Here is a 21,004-nt window from a genome sequence, read left to right on the forward strand (position 1 = left end):
GTGAGGAAACTGAGGCACAGAGGGGTTAAATAACTTGTCTGTGTTCCACAACTATTAAGTGGTAAAGCTAGAATACGAACCCAAGCAGTCTAGCTTGAGTCAGTGTAGAAGTTCTGAATCACAGTGATGCGTTACTGCTTATACCAGCTCATGTTCCTTTCAGTGGACTCATTCTAATAACTTACCTTTATTGTGCACTGAAAGCTTTTAAAAGTACTTTCATGTTTGTTATCTGAAACTCAAGGATTTATCTCCACGTCTACAGGAGATGGTAGCACAGGATCACCTCTGTGTTAAAGTAGAGGAGACTTAGTAAGTCATGGAACGTGAGAGGATTAGTACACATGTGGAAGTGCACAGCTGGAGTCCAAGTCAGGGCTCCTTCCCAGCCACTCTTCTGTTAGAGAAGGTCACGTGAAGTGTGGAGTCCACAGAACTAGGAAACACAGAGGGCATCATATCACGCTCTGCTTTTCTTTGTATTCTAATATTTTCCTATAATATTAAGATGACCAAGCTTGGACTTCTGTAAATCTCTGGCTCATTGAAGTCAAAAAATATGTGATAAGATTTTGTACTTTCTGTTTATTTACTTTCTTTTACTCTTCTTTTGCCTTGGTGTTTCTTTAAAAATATTTAAAGACATTTTTAATCTTTAGAAGCAAAAGTATACTAACATCCAGTCTTTTCAATTGTGTTTTCAGATATGTAGTGAACACCAGTGTTCCCATCCCAACACACTACTTTGTGGTGCTGACTAGCTGTCAAAATCAGAGCCACACCCCTGATGCCTGCCCAGGGTGGTTGGATGTCCTACCCTTTATCATCCCTCACCGCCCCACCAACGTGGAGAGCTGCCCTGTGAGTACGCCCTGGGAGAGTCTGGGACTCAAGAAAAGGATGGGTCAGAGCTCATTGGGCTTTCAGAAAAGTGGCTCTGACAACAATGCATGTTTCAGGTGTTTCCTGGGTAGAGTTGTACTAAAAATGACCTCATTTTTTAACTTTTCCTTTGACTATTGATCTCTGTGTAATTAATATCAATTTAAACATGTATATGTCTGCATGAACATGTGTTTATATATGCATATCTTATGTATTTTATTTACATACATTTTATTCACACTCACTAATAAGGGAAGGGGTGGCATCTTATTAATATTTTGATTCTGGATACAAACTTTAAAGTTCTGTTCCAAAGTTGGCACTAAATTAATGTTTCTGGAATGACTATGTAAATATAAAAACTCCATCAACTTGAAACATGAGGTCTGAAATGAATTACATCTATATATATACATACACAATATAAGTTCAAGTAACATTCCTTTTTTAACATCATTTGTTAGATAAGACCTCAAAATCCTTTTGGATCAAGGCAAATTATATGTAAATAGTTACTTTAACTTTCATATATGTTCTTTATAGAAAAAAATATGTATCTTGGTGATTAGGTTTTACTGAAGTTACTCAACAGATGTATTGAATACCTATTAAATGTGCAGTATTGTGATAGAAACTCTTTATAATGCACCAAGGAAGAATACATCGTCTCTGCCCTCAAGGAGTTCATATATAATTTTGATATATAAATGAGGATAAATAGAATATAGACACATAAATGGGTCAGCCAATAATATAAGAATTGTTTTAAAAATTAAAAAGTAAGAGATGTCACAAAGTTGGGATTAATTGCTAAACACTCTTACAAAGATTTAGTGTTTCAAATTAAAAACACATTTGGCTGGAATATTCAATAAAGGTTACATGAAATGAGGTGGGAGTAGGGCTGGGCCCTGAAGGATGGGCAGAATTGGAATAGATGGAGAGGATCAGGAAAAATCTTCCAGTGAGAGAGTGAAGAATGGAGAGGATTTGGTAACTAATTGGATGCAAGAGCCGAATGAAAAGGGAGACTCAAAGATGAATCAGAGATTTAAATGTAGGTAATTAGGAAAAAGACAGAAAGAGGGAAGTTAGGAATGAGAACTATTTTGGCAGGTAGATAGGATAATTAAGTTTAGGCATGTCAAGTTTATAGGAATGCGTGTTGACATGCAAAATTCCAGAGGCTATTAGAGGCTGGAAATTAAAGCTTAGGTTCCAGGCCAGATTGGGATTCACCTCTATTCTTTCAGGTGTTCAACATGTAACTGCCTTCATCATACTATGTACTGTGGGAGATACACAGATAAATCAGACGTGAATTCTATCGAAAGGGGCTCATAGTCTAGCAGTTAGAAGCCTAGTAAAATACAAGAAGGAAGAGATAAGTGGCACAAAGAGGGACAGATTAAATTGCTGTAGGATTTCAAAAGAGAAATACTTCCTGGTAGGGAAGGTGACATTCTAGCTGGGTCTTGAAGATAGGTTTTAAACATGAGTGTTTGAATGGTCTTTCAGGGATTGAAGATGGAGGGCAAAGGTTAGAGGCTAAACAGTGGGTCACTCATAGTCCTAGAGTGAGGAAGAGTTTGCAAACAAGAAGCTGTCAGATGTTGTGTAGTTGAATCTCTTCCTACTCATCCAAATTTTATTGAGTTGAGACCAGGGTAAGCCATTATTCTTCACTTCCTCTTCTGGTGGCAGACATTGGTGACTTGATACAGTGTGTGCTCTTTACCACTGAATCGACGTTAAAAGTTCTTTATCACAGAGGTGCTAGGTAACCATTTTGGGTTGTTTAGAATGCATGTGCAAAGAAGAAACCCTTTGCTCTCCCTGGTCTAGGCCCTTATCACCTTCTATTAGGACTTATGAAGATGAACCTTAAGTAGCTTCATTGTCTCCTGTCCTCCTGCGCTTCACCTCTGTACACTACCAACTTATTCACCTTGAAATTTAGTTTTTCATTATGACATACTTTCTCATCCCCAAACTTTGATTATCTACCCTGAATAGGAATACACAAACAAACAAAAATCTCCTAGTCTGTGCTTAAGGCTCTTCACAATTTACCTTCAGTTCATCTTACAGTCCCAAGTTCCACGTCAACTGAAGTCCTTGGAATTGCTTGAACCCATCTTGAGTTTCCCTACCTCAGCATCATTGCTCATACTCTTCTCTCCTCTAGAATGCTCTTTTGTTGCATCTGCTAGAAATTCCACCTATACTTCAAGATAAAGTACAAACAGAATGAAGCCTTCCCTGATCATCCAAGCAGAGATGATCTCAAAATTAATAGGGCATCATCTCTGTTGAGTGGGACATCATCACTAATGAATCAGACATTATCCAAGGTTTTAAAGTAATTTGCAGTATAGTAATAAGGATACTATGTCTATAAAGATAATTATAAGACAAATATGCTGAGTATAAATCAAACTTATACCAAGCTATGATTATAAGAAATTGTGAAGTTAATAAGATGTGGCTGTCAATTAGATTGAGGACTAGGAGAGGCAGGATGAGAGTCAAAGGTGACTGAAAATTTAGTCATGACTGGCCAGGAAATATATAAGACAGTCAGTTGTTTTGGGAAAAACAGACTTGCTCTTGGTGGTCTTCATATGAAGAAACTAGTTGACTCTCTAGGAGGATATATGAGGAGCGGTATAGGATAGAACTTACATGCATGGGTATTAGAGTTGGACATCCTGGGTTCAGTTATTGACTTGACCTCTGTGGGTAAATAACTGAATATGACTTTCCTCAACTGTATAAAAAAAATTCACTTCCCCTCATGAGGATTGTGAGGATTAAATGAGATATTTCATATAAAACCCAAAGAATTTTCAGTGAATAGTAAGCAAATGATGGCCATTATAAAGAAATCACATTTTATGTTGGAGTTACATTCTAAAGTCAACATGAAGTGAAATCATATGCAGAGAAAATCCTCTATAATAAAATCACCCAGAGAGTTCAGTTACCTACACAAACTGTACCTTAATAAGTGCAAATAGCCAGTATGTCCACCAGCATTAGAACAGGTAATCGGGCTTTAAGCACTCAGTGAAATAGTTGGCCTGCTTTAAGGGTCATGTTGTATGAAAATTCCACACTGTTAAGTATTCTAATCACTGGGTGTGGGGAGGTACTCCCACCAGAAGGAGTTTCAGGGAACTGGCACCAGTTGTAGAAATGAGAGAGTCACAATTCCACTTCACACGTGGTCTAGGAAACGAGATTCATATTTCCTTACTTACCTTCTTCCTTCCCTTGTTCATTCCATCTTTTCTTCCCCCTTTTCCTCTTTCGTTTTTCCCTCAAGTTTGTTTTTTTTTTTTTTTAGGTGTTTCTTTCTTTCTTTATACAAAGCGAATTCATGTCTTTATTTTTTTATATATATTAAAATTTTTTTTTATTGTGGTAGAATACACATAACAGAAACTTTATCATTAGAGACATTTAGTACATTCACAATGTTGTGCAACCATTACCACTATCTAGTTCCCAGAACATTTTCATTAACCCAAAAGAAACTCCATCCCCATGAAGCAGTCACTCCCCAATCTCCCCTTCCCCCAGCCTCTGGCAACCACTAATCTGCTCTCTTTTTTTTTTATGTTTTATTATTATTATAATTAAAAAAATTTTTTTTGTTTATTGCAGTAACCTTGGTTTATAACATTGTAAAAATTTCAGGTGTACATCATTATACTTCTGTTTCTGCATAGATTACATCATGTTCACCACCCAAATACTAATTACAACCCATCATCACACACATGTGCTGAATTATCCCTTTCACCCTCCTCCCTCCCCACTTCCCCTCTGGTAACCACCCATCCAATCTCTGTCTCTATGTGTTTGTTTGTTGTTGTTATTATCTACTACTTAGTGAGTGAGATCATACGGTATTTGACCTTCTCCCTCTGACTTATTTCACTTTGCATAATACCCTCAACGTCCATCCATGTTGTCACAAATGGCTGGATTTCATCGTTTCTTATGGCTGAGTAGTATTCCACTGTGTATATATACCACGTCTTCTTTATCCATTCGTCCCTTGATGGGTACTTAGGTTGCTTCCAAGTCTTGGCTATTGTGAATAACGCTGCAATGAACACAGGGGTGCATGTATCTTTATGCATTGGTGTTTTCAAGTTCTTTGGATAAATACCCAGCAGTGGAATAGCTGGATCATATGGTAGTTCTATCCTTAATTTTTTGAAGAATCTCCATACTGTTTTCCATAGTGGCTGCACCAGTTTGCACTCCCACCAGCAGTGTATGAGAGTTCCCTTCTCTCCACATCCTCTCCAACACATGTTGTTTCCTGTCTTGTTAATTATAGTCATTCTGATGGGCGTGAGGTGATATCCATTGCAGTTTTGATTTGCATTTCCCTGATAGTTAATGATGTTGAACATCTTTTCATGTGCCTGTTGGCCATCTGTATATCTTCTTTGGAGAAATGTCTGTTCAGGTCTTTTGCCCATTTTTTAATTGGGTTGTTAGTTTTTTTGTTGTTGAGATGCATCAGTTCTTTATATATTTTGGAGATTAACCCCTTTTCAGATGTATGGTTTGTAAATATCTTCTCCCAATTGTTAGGTTGTCTTTTCATTTTGTTGATGGTTTCCTTTGCTGTGCAGAAGCTTTTTAGTTTGATATTTGTTTATTTTTTCTATTGTTTCTCTTGCCCAGTCAGACATGGTGCTTGAAAATATGTTGCTAAGACCGATGTCGAAGAGCGTACTGCCTATATTTTCTTCTAGAAGTTTCATAGTTTCAGGTCTTACATTCAAGTCTTTAATCCATTTGGAGTTAATTTTTGTGTATGGTGTAAGGTAATGGTCTACTTTCATTTTTTTGCTTGTGGCTATCCGGTTTTCCCAACGCCATTTGTTGAAGAGACTTTCTTTTCTCCATTGTATGTTCTTGGCTCCTTTGTCAAAGGTTAGCTGTCCATAGATGTGTGGATTTATTTCTGGGCTTTTGATTCTATTCCATTGATCTGTGTGTCTGTTTTTGTGCCAGTACCATGCTGTATTGGTTACTATAGCTTTGTAGCATATTTTGAAATCAGGGAGTGTGATACCTCCAGCTTTGTTCTTTTTTCTCAGGATTGCTTTGGCTATTTGGGGTCTTTTGTTGTTCCACATAAATTTTAGGATTCTTTGTTCTATTTCTGTTGAAAATGTTGTTCGAACTTTGATAAGGATTGCATTGAATCTATAGATTGCTTTAGGAAGTATGGACATCTTAACTATGTTAATTCTTCCAATCCAAGAGCACGGAATATCTTTCCATTTCTTTGTGTCTTCTTCAATTTCTTTCAAGAATGTTTTATAGTTTTCAGTGTACAGATCTTTCACCTCTTTGGTTAAGTTTATTCCTAGGTATTTTATTGTTGCAATTGTAAATGGGATTGTATTCTTAATTTCTCTTTCTGCTCCTTCGATGTTAGTGTATAGAACGGCAACTGATTTTTGTATGTTGATTTTGTATCATGCAACTTTACCATATTTGTTTATTACTTCTAAAAGTTTCTTGGTGGATTCTTTAGAGTTTTCTATATATAAAATCATGTCATCAGCAAATAGTGACAGTTTCACTTCTTCCTTTCCAGTTTAGATCCCTTTTATTTCTTTCTCTTGCCTGATTGCTCTAGCTAGGACTTCCAGTACTATGTTAAATACGAGTGGTGAGAGTGGGCATCCTTGTCTGGTTCCTGTTCTTAGAGGGATAGCTTTCAGTTTTTCACCATTGAGGATGATATTCGCTGTGGGTTTGTGATATATGGCCTTTATTATGTTGAGGTTTCCTTCTATACCCATTTTATTGAGAGTTTTTAGCATAAATGGATGCTGTATCTTGTCAAATGCTTTCTCTGCATCTATTGAGATGATCATGTGATTTTTATTCTTCATTTTATTAATGTGGTGTATTACGTTGATTGATTTGCGAATGTTAAACCATCCCTGCATACCTGAAATAAATCCCACTTGATCATGGTGTATAATCTTTTTAATGTATTGTTGTATGCGATTTGCTAGTATTTTGTTGAGGATTTTTGCATCGATGTTCATCAGTGATATTGGCCTGTAATTTTCTTTTATTGTGTTTTCCTTGTCTGGTTTTGGTATCAGGGTAATGTCGGCTTTGTAGAATGAGTTAGGGAGCTTCCCCTCCTCCTCAATTTTTTGGAAGAGTTTGAGAAGGATAGGTATTAAGTCTTCTTTGAATGTTACGTAGAATTCACCAGGGAAGCCGACTGGTCCTGGACTTTTAGTTTTGGGGAGGTTTGTGATTACTGTTTCGATCTCCTTACTGGTGATTGGTCTATTCAAATTCTCTATTTCTTCTTGATCCAGTTTGGGAAGATTGTATGATTCTAAGAATTTAGCCATTTCTTCTAGATTGTTGAATTTGTTGGCATACAGCTTTTCATAGTATTCTCTTATAATCTTTTGTATTTCTGAGGTGTCTGTTGTAATTTCTCCGCTTTCGTTTCTGATTTTACTTATTTGAGCCTTCTCTCTTTTTTTCTTGGTGAGTCTAGCTGAAGGTTTGTCAATTTTGTTTATCTTTTCAAAGAACGAGCTCTTGGTTTTATTAATTTTTTCTATTGTTTTTTTAGTCTCTATTTCATTTATTTCTGCTCTGATTTTTATTATTTCCCTTCTTCTACTGATTTTGGGCTTTGTTTATTCTTCTTTTTCCAGTTCCTTTAGGTGCATTGTTCGATTGTTTATTTGAGATTTTTCTTGTTTGTTGAGGTAGGCCTGTATTGCTATAAACTTCCCTCTTAGAACCGCTTTTGCTGTATCCCATAAATTCTGGCATGTCGTATTTTCATTTTCATTTGTCTCCAGGTATTTTTTGATTTCTCCTTTGATTTCTTCGTTGACCCTATTGTTGTTAAGTAGCATTTTGTTTAATCTCCACATATTTGTGGCTTTTCTGATTTTCTTCCTATAGTTGCTTTCTAGTTTCATACCATTGTGGTCAGAAAAGATGCTTGGTGTTATTTCAATCTTCTTAAATTTATGTAGACTTGTTTTGTGGCCTAATATGTGATCAATCCTGGAGAATGTTCCATGTGCATTTGAAAAGAAGGTGTATTCTTTGGTTTTTGGATGGAATGCTCTGTATATATCTACTAGGTCCATCTGTTCTAGTGTGTCTTTTAAGGCCAATGTTTCTTTATTGATCTTCTGTTTGGGTGATCTATCCATTGGTGTAAGTGGAGTGTTAAAGTCCCCTACTATTATTGTGTTACTGTCTATTTCTCTTTTTATGTCTGTTAATAATTGCTTTATATATTTAGGCGCTCCTATGTTGGGTGTGTAGATATTCACAAGTGTTATGTTCTCTTGTTGGATTGTTCCCTTGATCATTATGTAATGCCCTTCTTTGTCTCTTTTTACAGTTTTTGTTTTAAAGTCTATTTTGGCTGGTATGAGTATTGCTACCCCAGCTTTCTTTTCATTGCCGTTTGCATGGAGTATCTTTTTCCATCCCTTGACTTTCAGTTTGTGAGTGTTTTTAGGTGTGAAGTGTGTCTCTTGTATGCAGCATATATATGCGTCTTGTTTTTTTTTTTATCAAATCGGGCACCCTATGCCTTTTAATTGGAGCATTTAGTCCATTGATGTTTAAGGTAGCTATTGTTAAGTATGTACTTACCGCCATTTTTTAACTTTTTTTTTCTCAGTGTTTTAGTAGTCCTTCTCTGTTCCTTTCTTCTTCCATACAGAATTGATGGTCTCTTTAGTTTGACCTCTGTCTGAAAGCTCTACTCTTTAACTCCCCTCCTCCCTCATTTTATGTTTTTGATATCATATCTAACCTCTTTTTTGTGCATTTGTATCCATTACCCTTTTATCATGGAAATAGATAATTTTTCCTATTTGTGGTCTTCTCTTTTCCCTCTAAATCTGTCCCTTTAACATTTCTTGTAGCACTGGTTTCTTGGTGACAAAATCCTTTAATTTTTGCTTGTCTGGGAAATTTTTGATCTCTCCTTCCATTTTGAATGATAACCTTGCTGGGTAGAGTATTCTTGGTTGTAAGTTTTTTCCTTTTAGCACTTTAAATATATCATGCCACTCTCTTCTAGCCTGTAAGGTTTCTGCTGAGAAGTCAGCTGATAGCCTTATGGGGTTTCCTTTGTATGTAACTTGACTTTCTCTTGCGGCTTTTTAGGATTCTCTCTATCTTTAATTCCGGACATTTTGATTATGATGTGTCTTGGTGTGGGCCTCTTTGGGTTTATCTTGTTTGGGGCTCTCTGTGCTTCCTGCACCTGGATGTCTGTTTCTTTCCTTAGGTTAGGGAAGTTTTCATCTATTATTTCTTGAAATAGATTCTCTGCCCCTTTGTCTCGCTCTTCTCCTTCCAGGACACCTATAACACGGATGTTAGTGTGCTTGATGTTGTCCCAGAGGTCCCTTAGACTGTCCTCACTCTTTTTAATTCTTTTCTCTTTTAGCTGTTCAGCTTGGGTAATTTCTTCTAGTCTCTTTTCCAGCTCACAGATCCATTCTTCTGTATCCTGTACTCTGCTTTTGAGTCCCTCTAGTGAATTTTTCATTTCCAGTATTGTATTCTTCATTTCTGATTGGTTCTTTTTTATATCTTCCATTTCTTTGTTGACATTCTCACTGAGTTCATCTATTCTTCTCCCCAGATCAGTGAGCATCCTTAACACTCTTAGTTTGAACTCTCTGTCGGGTAGGTTGCTCATTTCTATTTCACTTAGTTTCTTTTCTGGGGTTTTGTCCTGTTCCCTTACTTGGAATGTATTCCTTTGCCTCCTCATTTTGCCTCTTTCCCTGTGCTTATGTCTACGTATTAGGTAGGTCAGCTACGTCTCCTGCTCTTGGATAGGTGACCTTATGTAAGTGATGGCTTAGGAGGCCTGCAGTGTGCTTCCCTCAGTTCTCAATGTTCCAGGAGTGACCCCTATGTGGGCTACGTGTGTCCTTCTGTTGTGGCCTGTTTGCTCTCCCTGTAGGCGCCCAGGGAGGCCGAGTTATGCTCCTGGCCAGCTGTTGTAATGCTCAGCTGCTTGTAGTTGTTGTGGGCCCTTCAGTCTCTTTATCAGGTGTGGGTAGGCCCAGCACAGCTGGCTGCAAGTTCTAATACCACATTTTTGTTGCGGTATTTCTTTTAAGTGAGTAGGCCCCCAGCGTGGCAGGTTGTTAGGCTCAGTGCCTTAAAATTGCTATAAGCCTCCAGCCTTTAGGTCTCTTGTCAGCTCTCTGAGGATTGCAGCTGTGTGGGGCTGGCCTCAGGCACAGGAGCACCCAATTGTTTCAGGCTTTGGAAGGTGAGACAAACCCCCTATGTGGGTCTTTGAGAAGCACAAGTCTTCTGCAGCTGACAAGCCCTGCCGCCCACAGGTCCACACACACAGTCAACACAGTCCTGCCCCGTGTGCACGCCCCGACCTCCCGAAGCGGACCCAGTCTCTCCACGGTGGGAGCCCCACACACTCCACCACCGCCCCACACTCTCCACCCACTCCTTGTACACACCCTGCCCCACTGAAGTTGGCTCAGTTGCCAGGCTTTGGAGAATCTGGTCACCAATCTATGCAGGCCCACAAGTTGCCTGAGGGCTTGTTGTTGGGTGGGGCCAGTCTCTAGGGTGGGCTGCCTGCCCTGGCTGAGCTGGATTAAATCGGTGCTCTAGCGGGTGGGGCAGACCCTGGGCTAGCAGGCCTCAGGGAGAACTCCAATGGCATCCGTGTCAGCATGCCCACACCAGGCCACAACAATGGCCGCCGCCAATGTCCCAGTCCCTGGAGAGGTCTCACCTCTCACCGAGATGCACTCAGAGCCTATTAGGTGTGTCTCTTTTCACCAAAGCACTGTGCACCTTTCTTTCTGGTGATTTTAGGTTGCTTTCTGAAACGGGTGAGTTTGCCCCTGGGCCCTGTAAGAGCCGGTTTTACTTTCTTTGTGAACCAGCTTTTCTGGGGGTGCTACCCAATGTTTTAGTAGCAGGCAAAGTCAGATATTATGCCACTCATCTCGATTGTGCTGGGTCCACAAAATGCCTACAGCGGGAGCCCTCCCAGGCTCAGGGCCCCGCTCCTCCAGGGAGGGAGGCCATGAAGCTCTGTGGCTTGTGAAGGCAGCGTTTTTCTTCTCCAGAAGGGAGTTTCTGCCTCTTCCACCTCAATTAGGATTGTCCTTTATTGCAGCAGTTCCTCTTATCCAGTTTTCAGTTCTGTCTCGGGTAATTTTTCCACAAGTAGTTGTAAATTGGCTGTGTCCACGAGAGGAGGTGAGTTCAGAGTCTGCCTATGCCGCCATCTTGACTTCTCTCTCTCCCTCAACTTTGTATTGTGAAATTCCTGTCAGATAAATGAGAGTGTTGCCATGAGTCCCAGTGACTATCGTTAATGTAAATCACTCAGCATGTATTGGAAATAATACACGTATGGAACTTGGAAGAGAAGTTCCATAGAGATAGATTAGGTTTAAATCACAGGAGTGAAATAAAATTGCCAAAGAGAAGAAAGCAGAGAGAAGAGTTCCAAAGATTGAACTGCGGGAAATGTCTGTACTTCCCAGGATGGAAATAACTAGAGTCAGTTAAAGGAACAGAAGGTGTCGTCAAAGAAGTAAGCAGTCAGAGCTATGCGAGACAGAGGAGGAACTTTCAGAAGCTTGGGGTGATCAACCAAGAGAAAGGTCTGAAAAAATCCACTCAGTGAGGTCATCCTTGTCAAGGCAGTTTCATTCGTGTGGTAGCAGCCACAAGCAGACTGTTGGTGGTTAAGGAGAGTGAATGAGGACATGCTTTGGGGAGAAAAATACTGAAACTGATATTGCCTCAAGAAAATAACAAAGTGAGTTGTATTTTCAGTATAGAGTATTTCTATTCATGTAACAGCTCTACTACATATATAATCAAGTATATCTATATAAATCAATTACATATACAGTCAAAAGCATGTATTTAAATATAGCTCATAAAAACTGTATCCTCAAGGCTGCTGTTCTGTTGGGACTCATTGGTCCAGCTAGAGCAGTTGTCTACAGCTGGCTTCTCTTCAGATTGGTTGGTGCCATTGATTTAACTAGCTTGAGTACTAACTAGCGTGAGTATCACCCTGCCTGCATACAATTATGTGTTCTACTTTAAGATCATTTAATTGCAATTTTCAGAAAGCGAAGACTGTCAGGTGTTCACTAAACATTTAGTTGGATGGATACCAAATAAACCAGGGGGAGTAGAGTATTATAAACCAAGTGGGAGGAAACTTGATGAAGAAAGTGATCAAAAATACTAAATGCTGCTGAAATGTGAATTAGTAAAGGCAGGGGAAAAAGACTGAATTTGATTCCCATTGGAAATATGAGCTCAAATTAGTACACTGCATATTTGTTGTTTAAAAAATTAACTCACATCATGAATCTCACACAGATAGATGCCTCAGTGGTTAGAAACAAAGACTAATTTCCCCATATACTTCCTCTGGCTCCAAGAGTAGCCACTTATTTTAAGCTGGCATATTTAAAAAACTGGTAAATCACTGCACTGAAGTCAAATGAGAGTTTTAACACACACTCCTCTAATTAAGCAAACTTTTACACTTTCTTACTTTTTAAAAATTTAACTGAAAATTGGCAATATTATATGAATATCAGAAAATTAGTAAATAAAGAATAAGGAATTTCATAGAAATCCATGGCTCTAAATTATTGAACTAACTTTGATATAGTAAAAAACCTATTAAAAGTCAAATGGCCAAAGAATATCTGAAAAGATGCTCAACTGTACTAACTCTCACGGTAATAAAATTTAAACAGGGATAAACGCTGTTTCACCCTGTGGTTTGACAAGGATGCAGGGAAATGGGGATTATCCTCCACTGCCAATGGAAGTGTAAACTGGCACAAACACTTTGAGGAGTGCTAGGTACAACATCTGGCAAAGTCAAGGTTGCATGTACTCTACGACCCAGCAGCTCCATTTGTACGTCCTAGAAACTCATGTTCTTGAACACGGGAGACATGGGCCAAGTTGTCCGTTGTAGTGTTATTTATAATGCCCCAAATACTGTCAGTATGGCAATGAAGAAAACTGTGCTGCCACAAACCACAGCTAACAACAGATGACTTAACTAGATCTAGATGTGTCACTATGGATAGATTATAAACATAATATTAAATGAAAAAGTAATTCTAGAATGCCACTTACAATATCATTTATAGAAATTTCAAAACTCATAAATCAACTCCATATATTGTATATAGATGTGCAGTAAAATTTTAACAACAATCTGGATTCACACAGACTCATGATAATGATTAGCTCTGAGTAGAGGAACACTGGGGACTTTATCCGTAAGATTTCATTTCTTTAAAAAATTTCTATCTGAAGTAAATATAAAAATAGCTAAAGTTTATGACTTTGTGGTGATCTGTTATAGTATACTTTGTACTTTTGGTTTTATTTTTATTTTAATAAACAACAAAATTTAGCTGTATCAAATTAAGATTTAAGGCAATAAAAACTGCAGGAATAAATATCAAATTATGTTGTACACCTGAAACTAGTATCATGTTGTATGTCAATTATACCTCAATAAAAAAAAAGGAAAAAGGACGATTTCTAAGTAATAAAGATCTTCCTGTTAAAGAAAAATCATACCCTATAGAAAATAGCCTTTTGTTTCTTTTACAGGAAGATAAACTGGAAGCCGAGTGGATTGAAGAAAGATTGAAAGAACACGTTGCCCGGGTCCGCGATGTGGAACTTCTTACTGGGCTTGACTTTTATCAGGAAAAAGTACAGCCTGTCTCTGAAATTTTGCAACTAAAGACATATTTACCCACATTTGAAACCATTATTTAATTTCATCTGTAAAAGAGTTTTGGCAAAATGTAAATGATTTTTTCTGTTGAAGAATCATAAAATAAAGTTTTCTATTTTTCCTTAACTGCTCTAAAAGCCATGTTGCACAATTTTCAATACATAGTCCCTTCTCTCATTTCCATGACCATGTATTATTTTAAAGTTACATTTTGTTTTGCACAGAGATTATACTGTTATACCTTCCTTATTATATTATTTCTCTTATAATCTTTGCCTATATTTTTCTGCCCAGCATTATCTAAACAGAAGGGAGAATAAGAGAAGTAGGTATCACTTTGGAACTGAATCCATTCTACAATCAGTTTTGTCATAAAACTTTTTACATTTGGCAATTATGCAATATTTATTAAAATAAAAAATGCACGTTATCTTCATTCAACAGTTTCACTTGTAAAAACTTTGCCAACACATATACTTTGCACAAATGCATGAAAATATCATCTTTTACAGTGGCAAAGACCAGAAAACAACCTAAAAGACTGGTTCAACAAGTTGTGGAATTTGTTTAAACAGTGGACTGCTGTTCCAATACTATAAAGAAAGAAGCAGATCTGTACACTGACTGTGTGGCTGTTGTTGATGAGGAGCAGGGGGCAGAGTAGCATGTGTAGTACGTGTGCTGTCATTTTTTAAGGGTTGGCAAACTTTTTCTGTAAAAGGCCAGAAATAAAATTTTTTAGACCATACAGTCTGTTGCAACTACTCAACTCTGCCGTTACATCAAGGAGGTATCATAATAATATATGAGAGGAATTGGGAGTGGCTATTCCAATAAAACTTTATTTACAAAAACAGGTAGGGGGCTAGATTTGACTCACAGGCTGTAGTTTGTCAACCCCTGATTTATATAATAAAGCCCAGGGTGGGGAGAGGCAGGAATTAATAGTAAAGAGAGAGAGGAAGATAAAATATTTATTTTGTGACCTTTGGTATTTCCTAAAATTAAAAAAAAAACAAACAACTTCTGTACCTGTATTTCCTTAATTTTTCAAAATGTGGTTATTAATCACAGAGATCCCAGTACTTATTTGAGGGGCAATTCTGTTGGTCAGATTTCTGGTTTGCTGGAGTGGAAATGTTCCAGATTCATTTCTGATATACAGACCAGTTTGTCCAGGGGACAGAGACTTTGCTGGTGATGAAAAATCTTGTGACCTGAGCTTCAGAAAAAGAATTTCCACTAGGATTTCAATTGAAGTATGGTCATTAATTACAACTAATTGAAATGTTAACAGTGCTATTGGATTTTGTTTTACATATTTTCTCCACTTGTAGGATTTAGTTAAAAAATTTATGCAGTGAGAAATGTACAATATAGAGAGGCTGAAAGACAAGAAACAAATTAGAAACTATCCAGCTATATGGCAAAAATGTTAATATCCTGTATACAGGTAGAGTTCTCCCAATCAATGTCCCCCTGCCCCACTGCGGCCTGTAAACTAGAAGAGATCACCCGGAATTGAGACTCCACTGGGGGGAGACAAGTGGAGGACGGTTACAACGCTGAACTGAGTTGAACTCTGGGCGCTCTCGTTGCTTCTGCTTTTCTCTGAAAGGGACTAAATTGTTTTCTGTATCAGATCAAATGGGTGCTCAACATAGACATAAAAATTTCGATCAGAGAAATATTAAAGTTACATTTTTTTGCATAGAGATTGTGTGATGCTATACCTTCCTTTTATATATTCATTATCCCATTAAAAAGAAGTATGTAGGAGTAAAATCCTTCTGAAGAATGGAACACCAACAATTTAACAGAACGTAGAATTACAGGGAATTTGCAACTGCTGCTTTATAACTTTCAGTATGTAGCCCATATTTTATAATGGGCTTGTTTTATTTTAAAAATCTGAAAATGTAAAATGTAAAGTTAGTGGCATTAAAAAAAAAGTATTTAGAAAGAATTTCAAAGATAGGGAATGGCTGCAAGAATAGTGTATTCTTGTATACCCTTCACCCAGCTTCATCAACTGATAATGTTCTTGCTGTGTATATTTACATATAACTTTACTTTTCCCTGAGCTTTCTGCCCATTTACCCTGCAATACTTCAGTGTGTATTTCCTAAGATCAAGGACATGAATTCACACAACCCCAATCAGGAAGTTTAGTGTTGTTACAATACTGTTATTTAATTTACAGATCTAAATCAAATTTTTATCATAGTTTCAATAATGTCTTTTATAATATTTTCTTTCCTGGGATCCAAAACAGAATCGTTCATTGCATTAAGTTTTCTTTTCTCTTTGGTCTCTTATAAGCTACAGCGGTTCCTCAGCCTTTACCAAATAACATTGGCATTTTTGAAGAGTCCAGGTCATTTATTTTGTAGACTGTCCTTCTGCTTGGGCTTGTCTGACATCCTCATGATTGGGTCCATGTTTTGCATTTTGGGCAGGAGCAGTGTTAGTGATAGTGTGTCCTCAGTGCTTAATATCTGGAAGCACAAGATGGTGGTTTGTGCCGTTATTATTGACGCCAAAGTTCATCACTTGGTGAAATTGGGGTTCACCAGGCATCTGCTCTGTAAAGACTATTTTTGCCTTTGTAGTTTATGTTATTTGTGAGGGGGAATAATGGAAATCCTATAAATGTCCTGTTTCTCCTTAAATTTTTACCCATTGGCTTTAGTATCCATTCATAATTCTTCCCTGATTCAATTTTTACTATGACATTTGCAAAAGGTGATTTTTTAAACCACCATTATTCTGTCTGCATTTATTAGCATACTACTGTTCCCTTCTTATTTGTTTGTTTATTATTTGTTCGTTATCTGTATAGATTCATGGATTCTTTTTTATTCCAATGAATTAAAATACATGATAATCATTACTTATTTTTGGTACTCAAATTGTCACAGATTTGGCCTGTGGGAACTCCTTTAAGTGGGCTTTTGTATCCTTTTGACATATCGTCTTCATTTCTGAGCACTTCCTTACTTTTAGGCACAAAGAAAATTGTTTTAGGCTCATCTTGCACTTTCCTTGTTCTAACTCTGGAATCAACCGTATCTCCAAGGAGCCCTGGTTCCATTGAGTGAGCGCTGGTGCCCTAATTACTTCTGGGGTATTGTTGCATCCAGGCCCCTTTAGTCAACGAAGGTATAATCTATGTCTACATCTCTTTGTCTGTGTCTCTCTATTTCTTTCTTTCTTTTTTTTTTTTGTGAGGAAGATTAGCCCTGAACTAACATCTATTGCCAATCCTCCTCTTTTTTGCCGAGGAAGATTGGCCCTGGGCTAACATCCCTGCCCATCCTCCTCTACTTTATATGGGACACTACCACAGCATGGCTTGACAAGTGGTGCATCAGTCCGTGCCTGGGATCCTAACCCCGGGCTGCTGAAGCGGAGCACGCGAACTTAACCACTATGCCACTGGGCCGGGCCAAGTGTGTGTGTCTCTCTATTTTTATCTCTATTTATATTTATAACTACCTATAATAAAAAGCCATGAGTTTAATCACCATCCAGTACTACAGGGTTCTTTCTAAGCCTTTCTCATTTTATAATTGTATCTGTCTTCTTCAATAGTGAGAAACTTGGTTCTCAACATCATCAACATATTTACTCATTTGCTCAACCCTACAATACAAGGAACATCAGAATTGCTAACCAATACCACCGAGACAAATAAATCTACTAAGTACAATTCAAGATATGTTTCCAGTTCTTTGTGTCTCTAGACTAAGAATTTATAGTCAGAATTCTTTGTTTCAACGTTACTTGGATAATGTTGTCCCCCCTTCAGTGTAGTTACGTTATTCTTTGAAATACAGTGGTATTCATTTGTTTCTGTTTATATTCTATTTAGAGGTTTTCCCATTTTTGTTGAGTCAATTTTATTTTTTTGAGTACGTAAAATATCAACATAGTTCCAAAAGTTAAAATTAGATGAAAAAAGACAGAAGAAGTGTCCTCCCTTTCTCCTTCCAGCCCTTTCCCACTTACCCTGTGTAGACAACCAGTGTCATTAGTTTCTGGTTTATCACTCTTGTATTTATTTTTGCAAAAATAAGCAGATACATATATTTTTTAAATTTTCCTTTCTTATTCAAAAGAAAAATTTTAAATTTTCCTTTCTTACACAAAACTTGACAATATGTCCTGGAATTACTCCATATCTGTTTATATAGATCTTTCTCATCCTATTTATTCCTGTACCATAGTTTCTGTTTTTTTTAAGACTTTTTTTCTTGTTTTTGCTGAGGAAGATTGGCCCTGAGCTAACATCTGTGCCAATATTCCTCTATTTTGTATATGGGACACCACCACAGCATGGCTTGTTGAGTGGTGTGTAGGTCCTTGCCCAGGATCGGAACCTGCAAACCACGGGCCACTGAAGCAGAGCACGTGAAGTTAACCACTATGCCACCAGGCTGGCCCCTTTAAGGCTTTTTTTTTTTTAAAGAACAGTTTTAGGTTTACAGTAAAATTGAGAGGAAAGTATAGTGATCTCCTATATACTCCCTACACCTACACATACATAGCCTCCCCCAGTACCAACATCACCCACCAGAATGGTCATTTTTTCCCAAGGATGAATCTACATTGACATATCATAATCATCCAAAGTCCACAGTTTGCCTAAGGATTCACTCTTGGTGTTGTACATTCAATGGTTTTGGACAAAGGTATAATATATATCCATCGTTATAATATCATACAGAACATTTTCACTGTCCTAAAAATCCTCTGTGCTCTGCCTCTTCATCTCTCTCTCCCCAACCCCCACCACCACTAGCAATTACTTTCTTGTTGTATTCATAGTTTTTCCCCTTTCAGAATGTTATATAGTTGGAATTATAGAGAAGGTAGCCTTCTCATATTGGCCTTTTTCACTTAGATATGTGCATTTAAGTTCCTCCTTGTCTCTTCATAGCTTGATAGCTCATTTCTTTTTAGCACTGAAAAATAATTGTCATTGTCGGGATGTACCAGTTTATCTATTTATTCACCTACTGAAGGGCATCTTGGTTGCTTCCAAGTTTTGGCAATTATGAATAAAGCTGCTATAAACATCTATGTGTAGGTTTTTGTGCGGGTATCAATGTTCAGCTCCTGTGGTTAAATACCAAGGAGTGTGATTGCTGGATCATATGGTAAGAGTATGTTTAGTTTTGTAAGAAACTGCCAAAATGTTTTCCAAAGTGGCTGTATCATTCTGCACTCCCACCAGCAATGAATGAGAATTTATGTTCCTCCACATCCTTGCCAGCATTTGGTGTTACCAGTGTTCTGGATTTTGGCTATTCTAATAGGTGTGTAGTGGTATCTCATTGTTGTTTTAATTTGCATTTCCCTGATGACATATGATGTCATCATATGTTTCGTATGCTTTTTGTATGCTTATATACCATCTGTATATCTTCTTTGGTGAGGTGTCTGTTAAGGTCTTTACATCATTTTTTAATCATATTGTTTTCTAATTGCTGAGTTTTAAGAGTTCTTTGTATATTTTGAAAAACAGTCCTTTATCACGTGTCTTTCGCAAATATTTTCTCCTAGTCTGTGGCTTGTCTTTTAATTCTCTTTATATTGCTTTTTGCAGAGCAGAAGTTTTTAATTTTAATGAAGTCCAGCTTATCAATTATTTCTTTTGTGGATTGTGCCTCTGGTGTTGTATCTAAAAAGTCTTTGCCAAATCCGAGATTATCTAGATTTTCTCCTATGTTATCTTGCAGGAGTTTGATAGGTTTGCATTTTACTTTTAGGTCTATGATCCATTTTGAGTTAATTTTTGTGAAGGGTGTAAGGTCTGGGTCTAGACTCATTTGTTTTTGCAGGTAGATGTCCAGTTGTTCTAGCACCATTTGTTAAAAAGACTATCTTTGCTCCATTGTATTGCCTTTACTACTTTGTCAAAGATCAGTTGACTATATTTATGTGGGTCTATTTCTGGGCCTTGTATTCTGTTCCACTGATCTATTTGTGTATTCTTTCACCAATACCACACAGTCTTGATTACTGCAGCTTTATAGTATGTCTTAAAGTCAGGTAGCATCAGTCCTCCAACTTTGTTTTTCTCTTTCAATATGTTGGCTATTCTGGGTCTTTTGCCTCTCCATATAAACTTCAGAATCATTTTGTTGATATCCATAAGATAATTTGCTGGGAGTTTGATTGAGATTGCATTGAATCTATAGATCAAGTTGGGAAGAACCGACAACCTGACAATATTGAGTCTTCCTATCCATGAACATGGAATACTCTCCATTTATTAAGTTCTTTGATTTTGTTCATAAGTTTTGTAATTGTCCACACTTAGATCTTGTATATATTTTGTTAGATTTATACCTAAGTATTGCATTTTGGGGGGTGCTAATGTAAAAGTTGTTGTGTTTTTAATTTCAAATTTCAATTGTTCATTGCTGGTATAAAGGAAAGTGATTGACTGTTGTACATTAATTTTGTATCTTGCAAACTTGTTATAATCACTTATTAGTTCTAGGAGTTTTTTGCCGCTTCTTTCAGATTTTCTACATAAACAATTATGTCATCTGTGAAGAAAGACAGTTTTATTTCTTCTTTCCTAATCTGTATACCTTTTATTTGCTTTTCTTCTCTTATTACATTAGCTAGAACTTCTAGTGTGATATTGAAAAGGAAGGGTCAGAGAGAACATCTTGCCTTGTTGTCTGGCCACACACCCAGCTGGGTAAGCAGTGTGGGATAAGTTGTGGAGAGCCCTAAGAAAAGACCTGGAGGTGGTGAATGAGATATATAGGTTTATTGGGAGTTACTTATGGGGAATGTCCAATGGTGGCTGGCTGGATGGAAGTGTGCACCTGCTACCATGGGTGGGGAGGGGGTTGCTTATATAGGCAGGGGCACAAAGGCGATATGTTTGCCAAGAGGGCCTGTCCCTGGTACAGCCAGCATTCCCAGGAACAGCAACTCACATGGAGGGGCTCTGTGTTCCTTTAAGAGTTGATGTTCTTTGAATGAGATAAAGTAACATCTGGGCTGGCTAGGCCCTGGATTGTTATAAATCCCAGTAGCTGGGCGTCCTGCCCAGAAGGGGGCCAGAAGGACATACGGCTGTTAAAGGGCATGCAGGATCGTGCCCCTACAGTTGTACTTGATCTTAGTGGGAAAGTTTTAAGTTTCTCACCATTAAGTCTGATGTTAACGATAGACTTTTTTGTAAAAATTCTTTATAAAGTTGAGGAAGTTCCCCTCTATTCCTAGTTTACTGAGTTATTTATCATGAATAGGTGC

At 37.6% G+C, this 21,004-nt stretch overlaps 1 protein-coding gene across 1 annotated transcript in view; it reads left to right on the forward strand.

Moving 5' to 3' along the window:
* Window positions 1-13,849, forward strand: part of ENPP3 (ectonucleotide pyrophosphatase/phosphodiesterase 3) — an 81,772-nt gene extending 67,923 nt beyond the window's left edge. Inside the window, exons 23-24 of the mRNA XM_087444122.1 lie at window positions 705-861; window positions 13,594-13,849. Coding sequence (XP_087300248.1) covers window positions 705-861; window positions 13,594-13,764 — 328 coding nt within the window. The 3' untranslated portion in view covers window positions 13,765-13,849. The remainder of the gene's footprint in view (window positions 1-704; window positions 862-13,593) is intronic.
* Window positions 13,850-21,004: the final 7,155 nt, after the last annotated feature.

The sequence above is a fragment of the Ceratotherium simum genome, chromosome 19 (genome assembly GCF_057802395.1).
Source record: "Ceratotherium simum simum isolate JZ-2026a chromosome 19, ASM5780239v1, whole genome shotgun sequence".
Lineage (NCBI taxonomy): Eukaryota > Metazoa > Chordata > Mammalia > Perissodactyla > Rhinocerotidae > Ceratotherium > Ceratotherium simum.